This window comes from Cricetulus griseus, chromosome 3 (assembly GCF_003668045.3).
Source record: "Cricetulus griseus strain 17A/GY chromosome 3, alternate assembly CriGri-PICRH-1.0, whole genome shotgun sequence".
NCBI classification, from domain to species: domain Eukaryota; kingdom Metazoa; phylum Chordata; class Mammalia; order Rodentia; family Cricetidae; genus Cricetulus; species Cricetulus griseus.
This window is the reverse complement of record NC_048596.1, coordinates 84293608-84315346: the sequence shown is the minus strand read 5'-3', so window position 1 is coordinate 84315346 and position 21739 is coordinate 84293608. Positions and strand designations below refer to the sequence as shown.

Below are 21739 nucleotides of genomic sequence, written 5' to 3'. Positions count from 1 at the left end.
GGGATTAAAGGCATGCACCACCAACGCCCCACATCATTTACTATTATCTGAGCTCTTGCAGCATCTATGGCTGCTTATGTATATAGGGAAATACAACATACTATGCTAGTTGCTAACTCCAAGCTCTATGCTATATCATCCTCTTAGTAGTGTGAAGTCAGGCACTGTGAGGGTTTTTCACACTGAAGAAATAGGCAAGCACTATTGATCAGAATAATACTGTTGTCTCAAAGAAATAGCATACTACCCCTGAGGCTGGGAACTTCAAGAAAGTAAAACTAAGAAAATTACTAAGATTTGAAGATAATGTTGAAACTTACCAAAGAAAAGAGATGGGCAGCCAGTAAAAAGATGAGAAAATTAGATCAGAGAGCCTAATATGCAAATAATAATCTCTAAATGGAGAGTCTGAAAATTGGGGGTGGGATTAAGTTGTCAAAGCAGCAGGACAGTTGTGGGCTGAAATGGTGCAGAGCACCCTGCAGAACACACGAGATATAAAAGCTAGGTAGTTACTACTGCAGAGCAAACACTGCTAAGCAATGGGAGAGAACCTTAACACAGAGGAGGCAGGCGGAGCCAGGCTAGGAGGAGCTAGAATCAGAATGGCATCTGACGTCACAGCAACCAGCAACACCAATCTCTGCTTGCTCTTACAAGTCAGGAACAATTAGTACTAAGACACTTTTACAGAAACTAGAATTTTTCCAGTTCTCAATCCATCAACATCGAGAGCTAGAAAAGGAGTTTCCAAGACTTACCATTTCTACCTACACTGAGTTCCAGCCCAGCCAGTGCTACACAAAAAGACCCTGTCTCAAAGCAAACAAATCCCTCACTTTTCCAACTATTTTTCAATTTGAGTATGCTGCCATCAGTTTCTGGCTAGGAACATAAAACATTGTCTTGTCTTGTGCAGCAAGATTAAGGACTTTAGAGTTGGGCTACTAACTGAGAGATAGTAGGTTATGTGTTTATGACTTTTGTTGACATTATGTTTTAGGGGAGGATCAGAAGACAACTCCAGGAGTCAATTGTTACCTCACATCATATGGTACTCAGACTTGGTACCAAGTATCTTTTCCCATCAAGCAGTCCCACCAGCTCCACCCTGAAAAATTCAAGGGCAGTACCTTTTTTTTTTTATTAATTTATTTACTTATTTTTATTACATATACAGTGGTCTGTCTGTATGTTTGCCTATAGGCCAGAAGAGGGCACCAGATCTCATGATAGATGGTTGTGAGCCACCATTTGGTTTCTGGGAATTGAACCCAGGACATCTGGAAGGGCAGTCAGTGCTCTTAACCTCTGAGCCATCTCCCCAGCCCCTGGGGCATTACTTTTTAAGATTAAAAAAAAAAAAAAAAAAAAAAAGCATGTGTGTATGTGTATGTGTGCATGGTACTTTTTTTTTTTTTCTGGTTTTTCAAGACAGGGTTTCTCTGTAGGGTTTTTGTTTGTTTGTTTTTTTGTTTGTTTTGGAGACTGTCCTGGAATTCTCCTTGAAGACTGCCTCTGCCTCCCAAATGCTGGGATTAAAGGCCTGTACCACCACCGCCCAGCACACATGGTACTTTTTAGGATAAAAAACTGCAGGTAGGTGGTTATGAGCTGCCTGACAGGACTGATGGGAACCACTCCTGCCAAGTGATCAATTGCTGAGCCATCATCCAGCTGCTTGTCTGTGACTTGTTACTTTTTTGAGAAAGGGTTTTATGTAGCCTTGTCTGGTCTGGAACTCACTATACAGATCATGCTGGTCTCAAATTTAAGAGATTCACCTGCCTGTTCCTCCTGGTTTATGACTGAAAATGTTACACTATGAAACCAACAATCTTATGTTGAGATAGAAAGCAGTCAAGGAGAATGACCCAGCAGCTCAAAGACCAGCTAGCATGAGTGCTCAGTACAGGGGCAAGAAATAAGAGATCCCACCCCACCTGGTCTACAGAGGGATTTCCAGGAACACATTGCCAAACCAAATGGTATGTTGTCTGCACTTACACACAGAGTGTGCAAATTTGATTGTAGGGAAGCAAAAGATAACAAACAATAAATGCCAGTGAATTGTTCACTTTAAATAGTTCAATAAAGTATGACATGTCAGAAATACAAACCTTGGAAATAGTTATCTTCTTCATGAACCCAGAGCTATAAAAACAGATTGTTTTCTTCTGGGTGGTGGTGGTGCACACCTTTAATCCCAGCACCTGGGAGGCAGAGGCAAGTGGATCTCTCAACAGAGTTTGAGACCAGCCTGGTCTACAAGAGCTAGTTTCAGGACAGTCTCCAAAGCCAGAGAGAAACCATGCCTCGAGCCCCCCTCCCCCCAAATTTATTTACTATGTATAGTTTTCTACCTGCATGTATGCCTGCAGGCCAGAAGAGAGCACCAGATTTCATTATAAGTGGTTGTGAGCCACCATGTAGTTGCTGGGAATTGAATTCATGACCTCTAAAAGTACTCTTAACCACTGAGCCCATGTTTTTGTTTTGAGGCAGGGTTTCTCTGTGTAACTGGAGCCTGTCCAGGAACTTGCTCTGTAGAACAGGCTGGCCTCACAAGAGCCTGCCTCTGCCTCCTGAGTGTTGGGATGAAATGCATGCATCACCACCACCACCTGGCTGAAATGTACTTTTTAAAACTGCTGTGTTCGAGCCGGGCCTTGGTGGCGCATGCCTTTAATCCCAGCCCTCGGGAGCCAGAGGCAGGTGGATCTCTATGAGTTCGAGTCCAGCCTGGTCTCCAGCGCGAGTGCCAGGATAGGCTCCAAAGCTACACAGAGAAACCCTGTCACAAAAAACAAAAAAACCCTGCTGTGTTCGATTTAAAAATATGAAATGTTGTCATTTGGGACACAGACCTAGGAGGCATGCTAATTGAAATAACATAGGAAAGGTAATTTACGTGGTCAGTACATTCCAGGAATAATTAATCAATTTAAAAATCTAATGCTTGGGGGCTGGAGAGATGGCTTAGAGGTTAAGAGCACTGACTGCTCTTCCAGAGGTCCTGAGTTCAATTCCCAGCAACCACATGGTGGCTCACAACCATCCGTTATGAGACCTGGTGCCCTCTTCTGGTGTGAAGATATGCATGGAAGCAGAATGTTGTATACATAATAAAATCTTTAAAAAAAAAAAAAAATCTAATGCTCGGGGTTCTGGAGAAATGGCTCAGCAGTTAAGAGCACTGGCTTCTCTTCAAGAGGTCCCAGGTTCAATTCCCAGCACCCACATGGCAGCTCACAGTTTTAACTCCTGTTTCAGGGAATCTGACACACACAGACATGCATGTAGGCGAAACATCAATGTAAAAAACAAATAATGAAAAAAAAATCTAATGCTTAGAAGGAGAGGCAGGCAGATTTGGGAGTTCCTGGCTAGACAAGGTTACCATGAGGGGAAAAAAAAATAACACATGCTATTTCAAGCCTGTGATTAAATCTTACATGCCCTTGTTCACAGCATTCATGCTGTACACCTTTTATTCAATTGCTAGTCCTTGGCTAGCACATCCACTGTCACGCTTATCTCCACTTAGAGCAACTCTTACAGGGTAGACATATATCACAATACCTAGACCTACACCTCCCTTCTTCCTATTTTGTCACAAGGATGAAGAGTTTTGATACAGGTTTTTAAACATCTGTGTCCCCAGGCCATAATTCAAAGGACAACTTGTAGAGGTTTTTTTCCTTCTACCAAATGTTTCCCAAGAACTGAACTCAGGTTGTCAGGCTTGATGTCAAGTGTCCTAACCTGCTAAACTGTATCATTGGCCCTGAGGCGAAATATTATAGCAGTTATTGTTCTGGCAACATGTTCAGCCTACAATAATTTGAGACTGAGAATTTTAGCTCCTAAATACAGCCTCTAAGTGTCAGGGCTATTTCTAAAAGTGAATTTTGACTCCATCCTGTTGCCTACACTCAAAGGGCTGAATGACAAAATAAAATTGAATTTCGTTGACCTATCAATAAGATTACAAATATATATTATACATATTATAACAGACAAATACAGTTTTGTTCTCCGAAGGCTTCTTTGTGTTAACCCTGGCTATCTGGGAACTTACTTTGTATACCAGGCTGCCCCGGAATTGAGATCTACCTGCCGATGTCCAGTTTTATGTATTTTTTTTTTGTTTTTTTGAGACAGGGTTTCTCTGTGGCTTTGGAGGCTGTCCCGGAATAGCTCTTGTAGACCGGGCTGGTCTCACAGAGACCAGAACTCACAGAAATCCTTCTGAGTGCTGGGATTAAAGGGTGCTCCACCATTGCCCGGCCCCAATTATATGTATTTATATACTAAAAGATAGCTAGATAGTTAAGAGCACTGGCTGCTCTTGCAGGGCTTGGGTTTAGTTCCCAGCACCAACAAAGCAACTCATAACCTTCTCTAACTCCAATCCCAGGGGATCCAACAACTTCTTCTGGTCTCTAGAAGTACAATGCAGCCATACATGCACATCATCTGACACACTCCCACTTCCTAGTCTGTCAGTTCTCCTTACAACAAGCTGGACTAGTAGCTTAAGGGGCCAGGGAAACCATCAACTAAACAGATGCTAGCTTTCTGTTCCTCCCTCTGATAAGTATATTTTGCCAAAGTCTTCCCATCAAAAGATCAACACATATGCATCAGATAGAAAAAACACAAAACATGAATTTACTCAAAGTGAGTTTATTATTTTTTTGTGTACACAAGAGAATTTATGCCACTAGAGCAGAGGCTGTGGATGACTCACTGGAAAAAAAAAAAAAAAAAAAAAGGAAACTGGGATTAGTATTAGTTTTTGATATCTACTCACAACTTTCTTTGCTACTGGAGCTATCCCCAAACAGCTAAATACCTAACTGCATACAATGCATCACCAAACTGAGAACCCAAAAGTTTGTAAGCTTTCCCACTACTATGACAGAGATGAGCTGAAATGGCACTTAAGCATAGGACCCAGAAAGGCAAAATATCTGCCACGAAGTCCTTTACTACACCCACTACCATGTTATTTACCATCTGGTTGATTCTCCCCAACAAAAGTGCTTATACTTACTATTTCCAATTGGGTGGGAGGACCCGCTTAGTCTTATAGTAACGAGCCAGCCGGTGAATTCTGCTCTCTATCAGAATCAGGCGGAACTTAGCATCCTTATCCTAGAAAGAGAATTAAGAAAGCCACCAAGTAAAGTAACTCAGTATCTTCTATGGTTAAGTCCTCAAAGCCTTTAAAATAGTGTATACAGCCCTGGTTATATTATAACTTGGCTAGACGAGGCTGACCTCAACTCAGAGAACCACCAGCCTTGCTGAAATTACAGGCACACATTACCAAACCCATACAGGCAATTTGAGGTTCTAGAATAAGGTCTTTAGGAATGGTGACAAGGCTACAAAAGAACACCCAACATTTGGAACCAACTGGGTATCATGTTTAGGGACACTGAAGATCAAACTACCCATTTCAAGGAAACGACAGTGCTGACTAGTTAGTATCTAGAACCAAAGAATTAAATTGAAATGCATTCTATGTCCTGAAGATCAGTACAAGCATCGCTACACAACAAGTTTGTTTCCTCACTTACCTTTCTGTTCCTCTCAAGATGCTTTCGGACAGCAACAGCTTTCTTAATCAAATGGTAGAGATCCTCAGGGAGATCAGGGGCAAGGCCCTTAGACTTAAGGATTCTTAAGATTTTATTACCAGTCACAAAACGGACCTGGGCCACACCATGTGAGTCCCTTAGGATCACACCTGAAAAAAACATGTAACTTAATAAACGAGCATGTAGTAAAGCCCAACTCTTCCAGTTTCCTGCAAATAGCCAACTTAAGTGCTTGCAAGTCTACCCAACATGGAAGAAGCCCTTCTCGTGGAAAACGCGAATGTTGGAACACCATGATCACACTGAGTCTGCTAGAACAAAGCTGACCAAAGGAACCAGCTTAATGTTTATTTATACCAATCTTTAAAACTGCATGTTATTCCTTTTAAACCTCAAATTATTTGATTGGCTGAGTCCATTTCAGATTCTTTTGCCCCCCCTCCCTATCTGCAGTAAAATCTAGGCCTTATCGAGGATGTTTTCCTCCTATAACCAGTTATCCTAGGCCTCAGAACCATATTAACAAATAAATTATTTGCCATGTGCACACAATGACAGCAGTTTAAAGTCAATTCACAGCTAGATGTGACTCGATCCCAGATGCTCCTCGTTTAGCCGTGGAAGCAGGGAAAACGCATTTTCAACGCAAGGACTAGACACATTTGTCTTTCCAGATCACACGGGAGCAGAAGCTGAAAACTGACAACACTCACCTATCTGAGAGGGAGTCAGGCCTTTCTTGGCCAGTTTGTAAATTTGTTCCTTCACGTCGTCAGACGTCAGCTTCAGCCACTGTACAGGGAACATAAATCGGGCCTCAGCATAAAAAAACGCGACAGCAACCTTGTACCTCGGACCCCAACCTCACGTACACTGATCCCTACTCCGCCCCACGCTGCCCTCCGCCTTTACTCACCGTGGGGACGCTACGGCGGTAGGGCAGCGCCGACTGGGACAGGCCCTTTCTGAGAACAGAAGCATAATGAGTCAACTGGCGGCCCGCGAGAGCCTCAAGCAGCCCCGCCGTCTCCCCGCCTGCAGCCCGCACCCTTCTCTCCTTGCCCCGCGCCCCAGCTCCAGCCCCACAACCCGACTTGGTGCCGCGGGCTCACCCGGGAGCGTGCATGCGACCCATGATGGCGGAGGTCTGGCAGCAAAGAGAAAACGAGGGAGGAAACAACGCAGGAAGCCGAGCCGTACACCAGAAGTGACGTCACACGCACGCTTCCGCTCACGCAGGGCGGAGCCATAAGGCGCGGCGGCTGGTGCCCGCGGGACTACGCGTCCCAGAAGGCATTGCGGCAAGACGTCACACCTCACTCATTAGTTGGGTGCGCTTCCCGCTGTTCCTCTGTCTCTAGCCGGGTCTGTGGACGAGTCGGGGAAGTCAGCCGCTAACCACTAGCATAGTAGAAAGGTGTTTGTGGAAACTAGGACGGGTTGGAGCCCTGGGCTGGAGGACTTGGATAAGCTGTGGGGTCAGGGATTCATCAGGGCTCCCTCACCAGCCCGGACTCGAGCGGTGTGGAATGAGCGCTGCGTCGAAGAGACCACAGTGCCTCAGCGCAGCCGGCGCCTCAGCTCCTCTCTAGTTAGCTAGCCCTAGGCTTTCGTGCCCGCGCCCGCGCCCGGTCTGTCCTTCGCTTCCAGTGCCTTTGCGGGCTACACAGGACGCGACTGAGACGACTTAGGGACTAGGAAAGAAGCTTAGAGAAGATGAGGGGGAAGGGGTGTTATTCTTTTGTTTAAAAAGAAGAAAAGAGAAATATTGAGACAGACATATTGACATAAGTTTATTATAAGGCAGAATGGGTAGACTAAGAAGAGGAACAGGGTAATGGCTGACCGCCATGGCCGGTCGCCATAGAGAGAGAGCACGGAGAAACAGAGAGAGGGGACAGAGAGCAGGAACAGGGGGAGAGAGAGAGAGAGAGAGGGCAGGGGCCTATCTTTTAAAGGGGTCCTCTGCACCTGCGTGCAGACTTCTTTCCCATGGAACCTTGGGCTGACCAGGGTATTGCCTGAGTGGATTCCACCAGGTAACAGGGGCAGGCCAGCATAATGCCTGAACCTTTCATTCCCACCTCTACTTATTATTAAAAAAAGGTGGGGTGTTTAGACATGGCAGGTTAAGGAATAAGGGCGTCGAATTCTTAAGACTGCTTCCTGCTGACGTGGGGGCGTTGACCATCTTTGGGGGACCCGAGAAGGTTGGGGTGCTGCCACGTCCTGGGGAAGCTGGTTGTTTCATTGTAGTCCAGGCTGTATGGAACTCCCTGGCGCCTCTTAGACCTGGCAAGATGTTGACAGAGCAGAAGACAAGGTTGAGATTAGAAAAAAAACTTTTTCTTAGGTCCTGTCACTTGAGGGGAAGATTGTAAGATGAGGGAGGGGTTCCCGAGGAGTCCCAAGATGAGTGAAGGGAATTTGGGACTGGGGAAAGGTTGAATATTACCTGGAGTGAATCTGACCTGTTTGGATCTGATTCAGCTCCCTGGAACTTACAAGAATCCTTAGAGTTTGTGGAAACATAAGTATTAGACACATTAGTAGCATATTTATGTTAGAAGCAACTTGGCTAAAAGCATTACCATTTTAAAACAGATTTTTTTTTGACAATGAAAAGTATCATAATCTTGACCTTGTAGTTATGATCATATAGTGGTATTGTTGAACTTTACTATGAACAGTAGCATGAGAAATAGAGAAATCAGGAACATATTTTATTCTTTTAACTACATTCTTAGACTTTCCTATCTTTATATAGATAAACCCTAAAATACCTGTTACTGGAATCTGTTTTGCTTTAAGCCGGCAAGACTATCAGTCGTCAAAAGCATCAGAGTTCTTGAGAAGGATAAGATTTTACCTGAATCAATGATTAAAGAATAACAGAGACTTGCCAGCAGGCTGCATGGACAGCCATCCCCAAGGTCCTCCATCCATAGTAGCGGGCTGTAGGACACCTGCCTTCTTGCTGATAACTTGTGACCTGTGGATTACAGACTTTGGGAAGACTGGCCCAAGCAACGCCGGGAAAGTCGATTCCGTTGTCCTCTTGTCCATGGTCTGGAATACTTTGTAGTAGTTGAGGTGAAGGGCAGGGTTGCTCAGTAACCAGCGTTGTCACTGACTCGAGATGAAGTTTCTTCAGTGCCCATCAGTCTTCTCGGAGGAAATGGGGTGGGGCCAGCAGCTGGCCTATCTCTCTGTTACAAAAAGCTTTTTAACAAAACATTTTAAATGCCATATTCTCTAGATCTCTGAGCATTTGAGGGCTGTCTGTTTAGTATCTTAGCAGTTAAGTTTGCCTTTAGTTAGAGAAAAAATACCTTTTTTGTAATAAAAGCTGTACCTTTGTAAACGGCTTACAGGATAAACTGAGTGGTATAAATATTTTGTTAATTTGAATAGACTTTAAATGTTTATCATCATTTAAAGATATATAGCAATTTAGAAATATGAGACTTAATAGTTTAATTTAAGTTGTATATAGAGCTAGATAAGTATAAAGTTAAATTACAGGTACAGAGATAAGCAGGACTGGATAACAGTAAAGGGGGAGTCAGATTGTAATCTCTGATCCGTACATTGTAGCAAACAGACAGGAGATTTAAAGAGACAGAGTAAACAGAGGGTCCTGGAAAGGCACAGTATTTAGTAAACAAGCCATGAACAACAGAGCCAGTGAAAGAAGAAAAAGACAAAAAATAAAATAAGAAGAAAAAGACAAAAATAAAATAAAAAGCAAAAAGATCTGGCAGAAATCAAAAATCTGGCAGACAGGTTTGCTCGATAGGCCGCTGGAGCTGTGCGTGCCTACAGGTAGGTCACATGACCAAAACGGCGGCAACTGTAAGCCGCTTTTGTCTGTTTACCTGCTTGTTGGATGAAACCAGAAAGGTTCCTCTGTGCATTTCCCATGGGTGAGGCAGGTGGAGAACCGGCAAAAAGCTCCTCTACGGATGCACGTCTGCCCGTGGGAGTTGCCAGGGGCCTGGCCCCGAAGGGGACACAGCTGTCCCGAAACCGAAAAAGGACCCAGCAGTCCGAACTGAAAAAAGCAAAAAAGCACCGCTCCTGGAGCGGGATCCCATGCCTGACCTTTAGGAAATGCACCCAACAAGTGAAAGAAATAAAAAGTAAGATGTCAGGTGGCAGTGCTTGCCGGTGGAAGTCATTGAACTGAGTGGGTAGGCCTAAGCCAGGTCACCTGGTTATGACCAAGATGGCGGCCCCCAGGTTAGCATACGTGGCCGATGGCGACCCCTGTAAGCACATTTTCAATTGCCAGAAAAGTTTTCTCAAGTAGACATTGCCAACCAAGAAGAACCAGTCAGAGAAAGAACAAACAGAACAATGAGGGACATTCCCAGGTGAAAGAAAGTTCCCACTGGGAAGCAGAACTCCGCTCATTTACCTACTCGCTGCCAATAACCGAAAGATCCCGTAAAAGTGTATTTCCCGTGGGCAAGGCCGCTGAGAGCACCCGGCCCGAAACTGAAAAATGGACCCAGATTGAACAGCGCTGGGTCTGCCCCATGGGAACGGTTTGGGTTTCTTATCGGATTGTAGCGAATAGGCAGATCAGTGAGTTCCAGAAATACTTAGTTGGAAAATCGGCAAGTTGAATTCCGGCATCTCAGGCTGCTGCAGGCAGGAGGGAGTACCAGGAAAAGCGGAGATGAAAGTGGGTTGTAAGGTTGCCCTTGCCTAACATGGGCCCACCAGCGGGTCTCGAGAAGGTATAAGGGCAGAGCCTTTCCACGTCCGGGCGCCAAATGTTATTCTTTTGTTTAAAAAGAAGAAAAGAGAAATATTGAGACAGACATATTGACATAAGTTTATTATAAGGCAGAATGGGTAGACTAAGAAGAGGAACAGGGTAATGGCTGACCGCCATGGCCGGTCGCCATAGAGAGAGAGCAGAGAAACAGAGAGAGGGGACAGAGAGCAGGAACAGGGGGAGAGAGAGAGAGAGAGAGAGAGAGAGAGAGAGAGACAGACAGACAGAGAGAGAGAGAAAGAGGAGTAAAGGGGCAGGCCAGCATAATGCCTGAACCTTTCAAGGGGAATACCTAGGGAATTGAACTTTTAAGGGTGACGTGGTGCGGGTCCACCATAATACGTTTCAAGAATGGGTAAATTGAAAATTTGTTAAAAATGCAACAGAAGAGCCTGGCGGTGATGGCGCACGCCTCTAGTACCAGTACTCGGGAGACAGAGACAGGAGAAACCCTGTCTCGAAAAGCAAAAAACAAAAAATGCAACAGAAAATATCAAAAGCAAGAACTTGGGAAAGGAAACCGATCTAAGACTGTTGACAAGTGACGGGTGAGAGCTTTAAAACAACACAGTACTGAAACGTTTTATTTATTTTTTTGAGGCAGGGTGTCTCTACGTACTTCCAGAAACTTGCTTTGTAAACGAGGCTGGCCTCAAACCCACCGAAGTCCTCCTGCCTTCTGCCTCAAGAGGCAGTGCTGAGATGAAAGGCCTGAGCCACCATTCCCTGTCCAGCTTCACTCTTTTAACCCATCACTAGTTGAATGTTTTCCAAAACATTGGGAACTTGAATCAAATTTGTATTTTTCATAGCAGACCTAGAACTCGCTCTGTAACCAGGCTGGTCTCAAATTTAGAGATCCACCTGTCTCTGCCTTCCCAGTGCTGGGATTAAAGGCGTTCGCCACCACCACTCGGCTGCAAAGATGTATTTGGATAATTAACCAGATTCATACTTTTAGCCCAGATATGTGACCTGGCTTCAATTCGCTATCCCTAAGCCAGAGCCCTTCATTTCAGTTTAACACAATTGCCCACAATATAAATGCAGGGTTCTTTATTCTCATTTCCCTGAGTCACCCCAAACACATCTTACTACAGAAATGCATGATACATTTACTTGTTTCCATGGGTATATCAATTCTATCCATTTCTCAGGAGGCTTAAATGGTACCCCATTCTATATACAACCTATTGTCAACCTAGAGGTCAGATAAATGCATTGCTCCTGTGTAAATCCCGCTAATTAAAAAAAACCAAAAAACAAAACACCTTAAAAGTGGGGGTAGGGCTGGAGATATGGCTCCGCGGTCAAGAGCACTGGCTGCTATTCCAGAGGTTGCTGAGTTCAATTCCCACAATCACATGGTGGCTCTCAACCAGTGTCTGATATTCTCTTGCATGCAGGTATACAGTCATACATAAAATACAAAGTTTTAAAAAATGTAAATATATAGTATGTAAGAGGAAAAAATTGTGGAGTCTGTTCTATCTTTTCACCTTTATCTGGCTTTGGATATCAAAACTAAGATTGTCAGTGCACAGCAAGCCTTTTTTACTTACTGAGCCATCCCAGGGGCCCTTTCTGTACTTTTATCAATGCATTTGAAATAAAACTATGCCCCTGGCCTCATGCCCTCCCACTCTGCCATTATTTCTAAACATTTCAGGCACATTTCTGATCCTACACATACCAACATATTGTCTACCTGAAAAAAATATTTTGGAATAGGTTTATGAGTGTATGTATGTATGTATGTATGTATGTATGTATGTATGTATGCATGCATGCATGCATGCGTGTCTTTGCACCACAGTACCTGCAGTGCCCATGAAGGTCAGAAGAGAGTATTAGATCCTTTGGAACTGGAGTTACAGAATTCTTAAAACCAAACCCAAGTCCTCCACAAGAGCAATAAGCTCTCTTAACTCCTCAGCCATCTCTCCAGCCTCTAAGATTTTAAAAAAACTATTACATGCATATATGGCTGTGTGTGTTGTGTATAGTGCCCAAGAGCTAGAGTAATAAGTTGTGCCTTTGTACTGGAAACCAAACTCTAGTCCTTTACAACAGCAGGAAGCCATTATAACCACTGATCCATCTCTCTAGCCCCCATCCATGATACTATTTGAACTTCAGCACCCCCGAACAGCCTGGCAGGAAGTTAGGCAGGCACTCAGTTATTTCAAAGAATCTTTAATGAGCAGCATGGAGATTTGGCTTCAATTGTCCTTTCAGAGTGTTAACTGTTTTTATTTTTCTCCCCACATTATAAAGTTAGAGAAAAGCTGTGCTCATTGTCAGGAATAAAGGTATAGTGTTAGAATTTGCACAGTACTGTGAATTATACCTAGAATATGGCTGTTGCTCTGTTATTACTATTTAAGTGAACGAACTATCAGAGAATCACATCTACAGAAAATTTCACATCTCAGGAATAGTAATGGGCTGTAGCAAAACAATATCCAGACCTTCAAAGAATCACACTCAGATATCAATTCAGATTATCTTCTTAGACATTTTAGGGAAGCCTCACAGACCAGATCTGAAATTCAGGGTTACTAAACTTTACAAATTTCTGGGTGAGATGCAAAGAACACAGTTATAAAACTTTGAAACCAAAATATTAAAACAAGGAAAAAAGACAGCTGAGTTCCTTTATTCCAGAAATATTTTAATATAATTGTGATATAGTTATGAAGTCACATTCATTCCACGGAATATATTCCAAGTATTAATAAAAATATACATATCACTCACTATGCTAATATAATTAAAGCATTTGGTTCTTAACAGATGACACCAGTAAGCACATCCATATTTGCACTGCTAGTAAACAGCATGTAAATACATGTGTATTATAATAGGGCTTCAGTGTTTCTTTTTAAATCTGAGTTATCAAAGTGAATTTTTTAAATGCCACAATTCATGAATCCTAGAAAGAATTAAACAATTTAAGGCAAGATTTTTGAATTTCATAGAAATTTAATTTGAAAAAAAATGTAAAAAAGATATACATGCTTTAACAACTCAACTCACATAAACACAGCAATAAAAAGCATTGGTGCCAGCAGTGGGTCCCTCAGAGAAAATAGGTTCTTGGGATAAACCATCATCTTCAAATTGTAGAGCACTGTCAAGAACAAAGAATTCCGGCACAGGACTTGTATGTAGCAGAATTATTTTTACCTGACAAAGGTAGTTATAAATGTGATTATACATAAAAATTAGTGTCTTGGCCAGTTTAGAGTTTTATTTTTCAGATTTATTTTAAGGTAAGTGTTAAGAGGTTTTTAGAAAACAAGCTGATTTATATAATTGACTGCAGTGGTAGTGCAAAGATGCTACTCTCATTCTCCCTATTGCTATTTTTTGGTATGGGCTGAAGATTAGCATTTTACAAAGAAATAACTTATATTAAAATATATGTGCTCGAATGACCAAAGGAGGCGCAGATTGAGTTAAATTAAGAGAAAATATTACCTTTTGCTCTGAATTCCTAACTATACAGTATTAATCACAATATATACTTTTAGATTTGTTGTCACTGAGAAGTGACATTACCTTCTCTAGTTCTATTATTTGTGCTAAGGCATGCTATAACAGATCATAAAAAGTCCACATAGAGACCAATCAATAACAACCTTTTACAAATACATCTTTTTAAAAAAGTAGATAGGTGACTTATGGAATGGAATTAAGTCTCTCTCAAAAGAAAAAGAAAATTCTAGTGCTACTTACATATGCAAAACAACTTAAGGAAATGTTAATTGTGGAAAAAGCAAACAATGGTGCTTTCATCTTTGTTTTAATTAATTTATCAAGTAGACAACATACTTTAATATAAAAAATTTCTCTATAAATGGACCATAGTGTTAGGCACCAAAAATTTCAAGTTTTGATTTCTTTAAAAATCTGTTCAAATGATAACACCCTTGATTCTTCATTTAGCTCTGTAAGCATCATCATTTCTGCTAATCACTTTGTACACTTCATAAAAATTTTATTCTAGCAAACTGAATCAGATTGTCCTCTCTTGGTACCCTTCATTAAGTAGTTTGTCAGTTTTCTCATGATCACCAGATTTGCTACATCTCTATTACCATTCTAAAAATATTTGAACTCCTATTCTAACCATGAAATTTATTATATTTACATGTTTACCAAAACAAGACACAGTTATATCTGAAGTGAGAAACTAATAAAAATGAATCTTATTTTTAACAGTTACTCCATAATAACTTTAAATTTCTTTCATGTAATTCTGAATTTCCTTGTATTACAGAAAATAATTCTTTTATGTGAATGTACAATGTTTACAAATACAAGACAGTTTACACAACACCTTCCATAAATGTCTATATTAAAATTCAGTCTGGAGCCTATAGTCCTTATCCTGGGTCTCTTACCAAACAAAAATGGGCACAAGGCTGAACAATTTCTATTTGTTTAATGAGAGATTACAGTATAAATACATGGAAGTGAAACACCAATTTCAGTTCACATCCCTGCATATAAATGTAGGATTAGTGGAATGACAGAATTTAGAATACAATTATATCAGTGAATCTCATTCAATTATTGGGCAACGAACATTAAATCAAATAGCTTAATAGTTAAAATAACTAAGTCACAATCAGAAGTAGAGAAAATAGTATTTTTGTGGGAAAATCATTAGTAAATGTACCCAATATTTTGTCCTTATTAAGCTGAAGATGAATGAAAACTAGTTACTCTTTAATCAGAAATGAAGTGCCAATGAAGCATATAAAGTTAAGGCACATTATTTACAACTCCAGTGATTGGCACTTATTCTGAAAAGGCTTTAACAATGAATAAAAATAGTATTTTTTTCTCTACTTCTGCAAACTACTTAGTAGTTCTTAGCATTCTGTCTACTATTTGTGCTTTGCTTTTCAGCCTGTTGAGTAGCAGCTGCATCATTCCTTTGGTGTCTGTGAGCATACACAGTGGTAAAGGCTGTGAGGTGCATAACAGGAAAACCAATTTGCTGTGTCTGTGTGGGAAGAATGCAGACAAGGTGGCCAAAATGACACAGTATTACCTCAAAGTCTTTTCCAGGTCTTAATATAGTAAGTCTGGGATTGGTATTATTCAATAGAATGACTTTGAAACAGCAATGGCTTCCCCAAATCTGTAAAAGTTAGTTATGTATAATTGACAGTTGGTCCAACAAATATGTTGAAACACTGCAAGTATATTTAAGTTTATAATTTCTGCCCAAGTATAAAAAATACATAAAGTTCCCAAGTGTGTGTGTTTGTGTGTGTACACATATGCATATGTTTATAACTCTTTGCTTCTTCCAAAGCTCAGAAATCCGTGGCTTATAGGTACGTTGCTGCAGTCAGCTGATACCACTTAACTGTCTCTTTGCTCAAGTTGAAATCTTTCAGTGGCAGGGTTATTCCACCCAAGAAGAAATTCTCCCGTAGAGATTCTGCACTGAGTACACTCAGTTGAAGTTCTCTCTGCCTCAAGGTTTCCTTGCTGTATCCACTATACACAAGCTAGAGAGGGAAAAAATGATAGGGTTTGGTTTCTTGGAATATTTTCAGTAAAAGATGAAGGTATTAGAGTGATACAATGAATGACACTGACTATAGAAGCAGGGCTTGTCTCAGTGTATCAGAAGCATGTTTTTAACTTGTGGAATATTGTATTGAACTATCATTCCTATCAGTGTTTAACAAAGATTGTATAAAGCAGGACCAATCATTGTCAAAAATCAAAATAAAACAAACAAAAGACCCCCAATCTTCAGTCATGGTTTCTGTGAGATGGAAGTGATGGGAAGGGAAAAGAAATTACCTGGTGATTACCTTAAGATGATCTAATAGCTGGAGAAAAAAAGAGGATGAAAGGAAAGCAAGTTGGAAAATATAATTTTAAAATTATTTTGTAAAAACAGATTAAAATTTCATTGGTTTCTTCTGTTCTGTTAAATACCATATACTAGGAAGTGGTAAATTTTATTCACAAGGAGATACAAAAACACATTGAAAGTGCAGTTTGCAGCAGATCTGCAGTGCTCAAAGCTTCTGCTATTTTAAATCTTCATCACAACACTTAAAATTCTTGTTTTTCCACAAAGTTTCACAGCAAGTTCTGAGAAATATTTAATTTAGACCTTCTCATTGTTTGACTAAAACAACCACAGGAATACTTGCTTGTATTTCTTTGTCTTGACAGAATAGCTAGTGGAGAATCCACTAAAAACCCCACTGCTGTTTAACAAGACTAACATCAGGTGTTCTTTGGTAAACACTGCATGTGTTTTTAAAGAGTGAATGACTCTCTAGAGGGCTCTTTGTTTGAATATGTGTTTGACAGGATCTCTGTATCTAGATAGCCCAGGCTGACCTCAAATTTGCTATGTAATCCAGGCTGACCTTGAATCTACATTATGATCTTCCTGCTTCGACTCTTAAAGAGCTATAAGTACAGAAATGTACCAGCCCATCTGGCTTTCTTCTCTTTAAATTTTATTCACTACTTAAAAAAAAAAATTCATGTATATGTCATACATGTGTGGGTACTTGAGGAAGCCAGAAGATGGTGTTAAGATTCTCTGAAACTGAAGTTACAGGCAGTTGTAAGCCCCCTGACATAGGTGCTAGGAACTGAATTCCAGGCTTTTGAAAGAACAAGTGCTCCTATATGCTAAGCCATTTTTCTAGCCCTATGCCTGGCTTTTCTATAGGTTTTGATAAATTTACAATCTTGATAAGGATTCAGGTTGTTCAGCTGGGTGAGTGATGGATGGTGTGTGCCTTTAGTCCCAGCACTCAGGAGGCAGAGGTAGGTGGATCTCTGTGAGTTCAAGGCCACCTGGTCTAAATAGTGAATTTCAGGTCAGAGCTACACAGTGAGACCCTGTCTCAAAAACAAAAGCAAAAGAAATAATTCAAGTTGTCTGTCAATTTCTATCTAGCCATTTTTTTGTGTGAATTAAATAATGTGTCTACCCCAAAAAATAGTTGAGCAAGGTGAGGGAACTTTAGCTTGTTTTAGTTACTCATGGGCTAGTTGGCCTTGAGGATCTCAGTCAGTTATACTCTCTACTGTTCAGCTGACACTTTGTTTTGGTAAGAGGATTTCTAAACGAATAAAACATTGAGGGAAAGGCTAGAAAGATGGCTCAGCAGTTAAAAGCACTGGATGCTTTTGCAGTGGACCCGAGTTCAATTCCAGCACCTACATGGCAGCTCACAACTTCCTGTAACTCCAGTTCCAGAGAAACCAGCACACACTTCTGCCCACTGTGGGTAAAAGGCACACACCCAATGCACTTACATACACACAAAACAATAAATACACATAAAATAAATTAATCTTAAAGAAAAATATTGAAATCTCAAAACAAAACTCTAGAAAATTTTGAGAAATAAAATTTAGCTTACCATTTCATTGAATGTTGGGTTCCTAGTTTTACGTGAAATTTTGGTTTTACGTTTTGACGTTTTGTGGGTATCTGGAAGCAGGTATGTTTTGACGTATGGATTTGGGTCAGTCCCATCTTCAGTAACCTATAAAGAAAAACAGTCTCTTAACGTAATGTTTCCTACTAAGGTACAGATTTGTTATGTAGTCATCATTTGTAGCCACTCACGAGATCTTTGATGTGCATCACCATAATGAAGAGGGTGCCATTTCGGTAAGACACAGATAACTTCACTGCTCCTCCTATTTGGCCCAGAGTAGGGCTGAAGGGACCTGCACCTGAAAACAGAAATACTTTCCTCTTTATTTCAATGTGCCTGTGATGGTTCACACTTCAACAAAAGAACTGCTGCATGAGGGTGGGGTATGGGGAAGTAGATAGGAAAAGTAAACCTCATATGCCACTAATTTGTTCTTTTTTTTTGGAAATCACAATTATTAAGAATGCTAAATTTTTCTAGAAATAGTGTGTCTTGGGCTGGAGAGAGATGGCTCAGAGGTTAAGAGCACCAACTGCTCTTCCAGAGGTCTTGCGTTCAAATCCCAGGAACCACACAGTGGCTCACAACCATCCGTTAAGAGATCTGGTACCCTCTTCTAGTGTGCAGATATACATGGAAGCAGAATGTTGTATACATAATAAGTAAAATATTAAAAAAAGAAACTGTTAAAAAAAAAAAAAGAAATAGACTGAGGAAGACTAACCTGTTTGGGGGTGGGGTGGGGAGAGAAACAGAGAATTTATTGCTCTTACAAAGAACCTGGGTTATATTCCCAGTAACCAGAGTGGCTTACAACCATTCATAACTCTAGTTCCAGGGGATCCAACACCCTCTTCAGATCTCTGCAGGCATGTACATGGTATCTATCATCTCCAGACAAAATACTCATGCACATAAACTAAATCTTAAAAAATAAAAATCCAACATAGACACCTGCATGCACCCCACATACATGCATGTGCCCCTACACACATCTACCTCCACTCCACCACAAAAGTAATGAATTATCCACCACAAGGAAAAAGTATAATCTCACCTGCAGACCTAGCTATTCCTTCAGCTTTCTCATCACGAAGTAGGGGATGGAAAAAAGTACAAACAAGATCACACTGTGATTGAAGAGAAAAAAGGTTAATTAGTTAAATATTAATTACACAAAGGTAGAATATGTTATTTATTTATATTGGAAGGTCACCTCTGATACATCTGTTGATGCATTCATCAAACTCTGTAAATAACTGTTTAATTCAATTTTCCTTTTGGCTGCTACATCTTTTATGTGTGTTCTTCCTAGAACCATCCTATTAGGAAAGCTACAAAAGAAAAAACAAACAAAAAAAGGGATTTAAATATTTCATCAGAATTTGTATAGTATCATGCACAATATTTACTTAGAAATATACTTTGATATATACTTAAAATACAAAAGTGGGGTCTTTATTATATTGTTGCCTGTGTGATTCAAAACACTGGGGATAAACTACTTTCAATTAGTCATTTTCTTTATATAAGTCTTGGCATCAAGATGCATGTGTTAGTTGGACATGGTGGCACATGCCTAGATCAGAAGTTGAAAGTCAGTCTCAGCTATATAGCAAATTCTAGGCAAACCCTGACTATGTGAGACCCTACCTCAACAATCCCCTCTCTGGGAGAGGGGGGAAAAAAGGAAAGAAAAAGATGCATGTCTTACTAGTTTCCTGTATGTTACTTATTTTCTGTTACTTGGTTTCAACTTTAATCATTCACAAATATTTACCTGATCTTAACTCTAAAAGAATCATCATCACTCAATAATCACACAATAAAATACACAAACAATGACACAGGCCCTAAATCAGGTACCAAAACCATCATCTTAATTCTTATTTTGGTGATGGTAAAAAAAAAGAGAGTATATACAGTACAAACTTTATATATTGTTTGATGTTTGAGACAAGGTCTCACTATGTATCCCTGGCTGGCCTTGAACTCACAGAGATCGCCTGCTCTGCCTCCCAAGAGTTGGGACTAAAGGCGTGTGCCACCACCACCTGGCAGAGCTACTGATCTTTAAGCTACAGTAAATCTGATGATTTACAAAATGAGTAAGATAAAAAGCTAAGCACTACGGCAAGAGATGGCTCAGAGGTTAGGAGCATGTACTGCTCTTGCAGAGAACCTGAGTTCAGTTCCCAGCACTCATATTGGTCAGCTCACAATGGCCACTATAACTCCAGCTCTATGGGGGTTGACAGCAAACACACAAAATTTAAAACAAAAAAATTATCTTAAAAAAAAAAGCAAAGCATTAAGATTATTATGTCTGACAGGCAGTGTTGGATTATGCCCTTACTTCTAGCACTCAGGAGGCAGAGGCCAGCCTGGTCTACAGAGAGAGTTCCAGGACAGTGAAGGGTTGTACATAGAAACCCTGTCTCGAAAAGCCAAAAAAAAAAAAAAAAAAAAAAAGAAGGAAGGAAGGAAGGAAAAGGATGATTACATCTAAGAATTTCAGTGGCAATTGGCAAGGGGTCAGTGTTATGCCATGGATGGCACATGTTGAGGTCAGAGTTGTCAGGTTTGGAAGAAAGAGCCTTTACCAGCTGAGTGGTAACATCTGGCTTCAGGTTTATTATTTATCACAGGAGATCAGTATGGATTTCTGCAGCTGTAGCATCTGACTTTTTAAAATCAAGATTCTATAATTTTATTTGAAACTGTATTGTGTCTGCACAATCAAGGTGACAAAATTGGAGTCTTGAAAGCTCACACCTTGTTTGTGGTTTTGGTTTTTAAGACAATACATACATAAGTTACATTTTAAAATAGCCCTCTGAAACCAGGCTTACCTGAAACTTGCAGTGTCCTCTTGCCTCTACCTCCTGTGTACATGTGCCACCAGGCCTAGCTTTAAGATTTTAGTCACATATTCATTCAACATAAAATTCAAGCTCCTTATTTACTTTCAATAGTGTAGGAGGTACTTATCTTAACTGTAATTAAATGTTAACCAAAGTTTTCTACCCACATGCAAAAATAAATAATTTCTACATAGGAAAATAAGGATGATTTTTTTGTGAGGATAGGAACATACCCAGGTAACTTCCAAAGTGGAAAAATAATGCTGAGCTTATTGTGAAGTTCCTGAAACTCATCAAATGTCCGGAATACAAATGATGGTTCAAGGTGTCCTTCTCTCAGAATTCGGACTACATAAATCTGAAAAGAAATCAATGACAGGCACATTACATTATAAAATAGAGTTCACTGTATTTATATAGCATACACAACTGCATTCTGAGACTGAACTTAGCTACTGGAAGATTCAAATAAAAACTTGAAACTGGCTGGGTGGTGGTGGCACACGCCTTTAGTCTCAGCACTTTGGGAGGCAGAGGCAGGTGATCTCTGTGAGTTCGAGACCAGCCTGGTCTACAAGAGCTAATTCCAGGACAGCCTCCAAAGCCACAGAGAAACCCTGTCTCCGAAAAAGCAAAATAAATAAATAAATAAATATAAAAAAAGAAAGAAAAATCAGATACATTCATAGAAAAAGAGGCTTATGTGTGTATAAACTTAGTACACTTTCCAGTGCCATTATAAACCAATCGCAATATAACCTCAAAATGATTAAAATAAAAGTGAAATGGCTTTCTAAAAATCTATTCATCATAGATTAAAAGAAAAACATTATCTAAAAAAATATTAGCATGGAGGATAGAGGTGTAGTTCAGTGGTACAGCATACAGCTAGCATGTCTGAGACCCTGGGATTGACTGTCAGCATGGAAAAAAGAGAAGGAAAAACAACAAACTAAATAGCACAAAGGTAAATAATAATAGCCATGAAGAGCGTGGAAAAAACAATACAAATCCTGTATTTGTTTAAAAATAAGG

The 21739-nt window shown here is 40.4% G+C and overlaps 2 protein-coding genes across 5 annotated transcripts in view; both read right to left on the bottom strand.

The window, feature by feature from the left end:
* Positions 1-4718: 4718 nt before the first annotated feature.
* On the bottom strand, positions 4719-6744 carry Rps13 (ribosomal protein S13). The gene is given in 6 exon segments (NM_001244533.1): positions 4719-4752; positions 5060-5160; positions 5589-5758; positions 6323-6401; positions 6526-6574; positions 6722-6744. Coding segments are annotated over 6 exon segments (456 nt in total).
* A 6304-nt stretch (positions 6745-13048) lies between these two features.
* Pik3c2a (phosphatidylinositol-4-phosphate 3-kinase catalytic subunit type 2 alpha) overlaps positions 13049-21739 on the bottom strand; it is a 93813-nt gene continuing 85122 nt past the window's right edge. For all 4 annotated transcript variants that reach the window (XM_027410146.1, XM_027410148.1, XM_027410147.1 and 1 more), the window contains 6 exons: positions 20938-21062; positions 19057-19174; positions 18898-18970; positions 18029-18138; positions 17820-17945; positions 13049-15926 (listed from right to left, as the gene is read on the bottom strand). In XM_027410146.1, the coding sequence (XP_027265947.1) occupies positions 15744-15926; positions 17820-17945; positions 18029-18138; positions 18898-18970; positions 19057-19174; positions 20938-21062 (735 nt within the window). In that variant the 3' untranslated portion in view covers positions 13049-15743. The remainder of the gene's footprint in view (positions 15927-17819; positions 17946-18028; positions 18139-18897; positions 18971-19056; positions 19175-20937; positions 21063-21739) is intronic.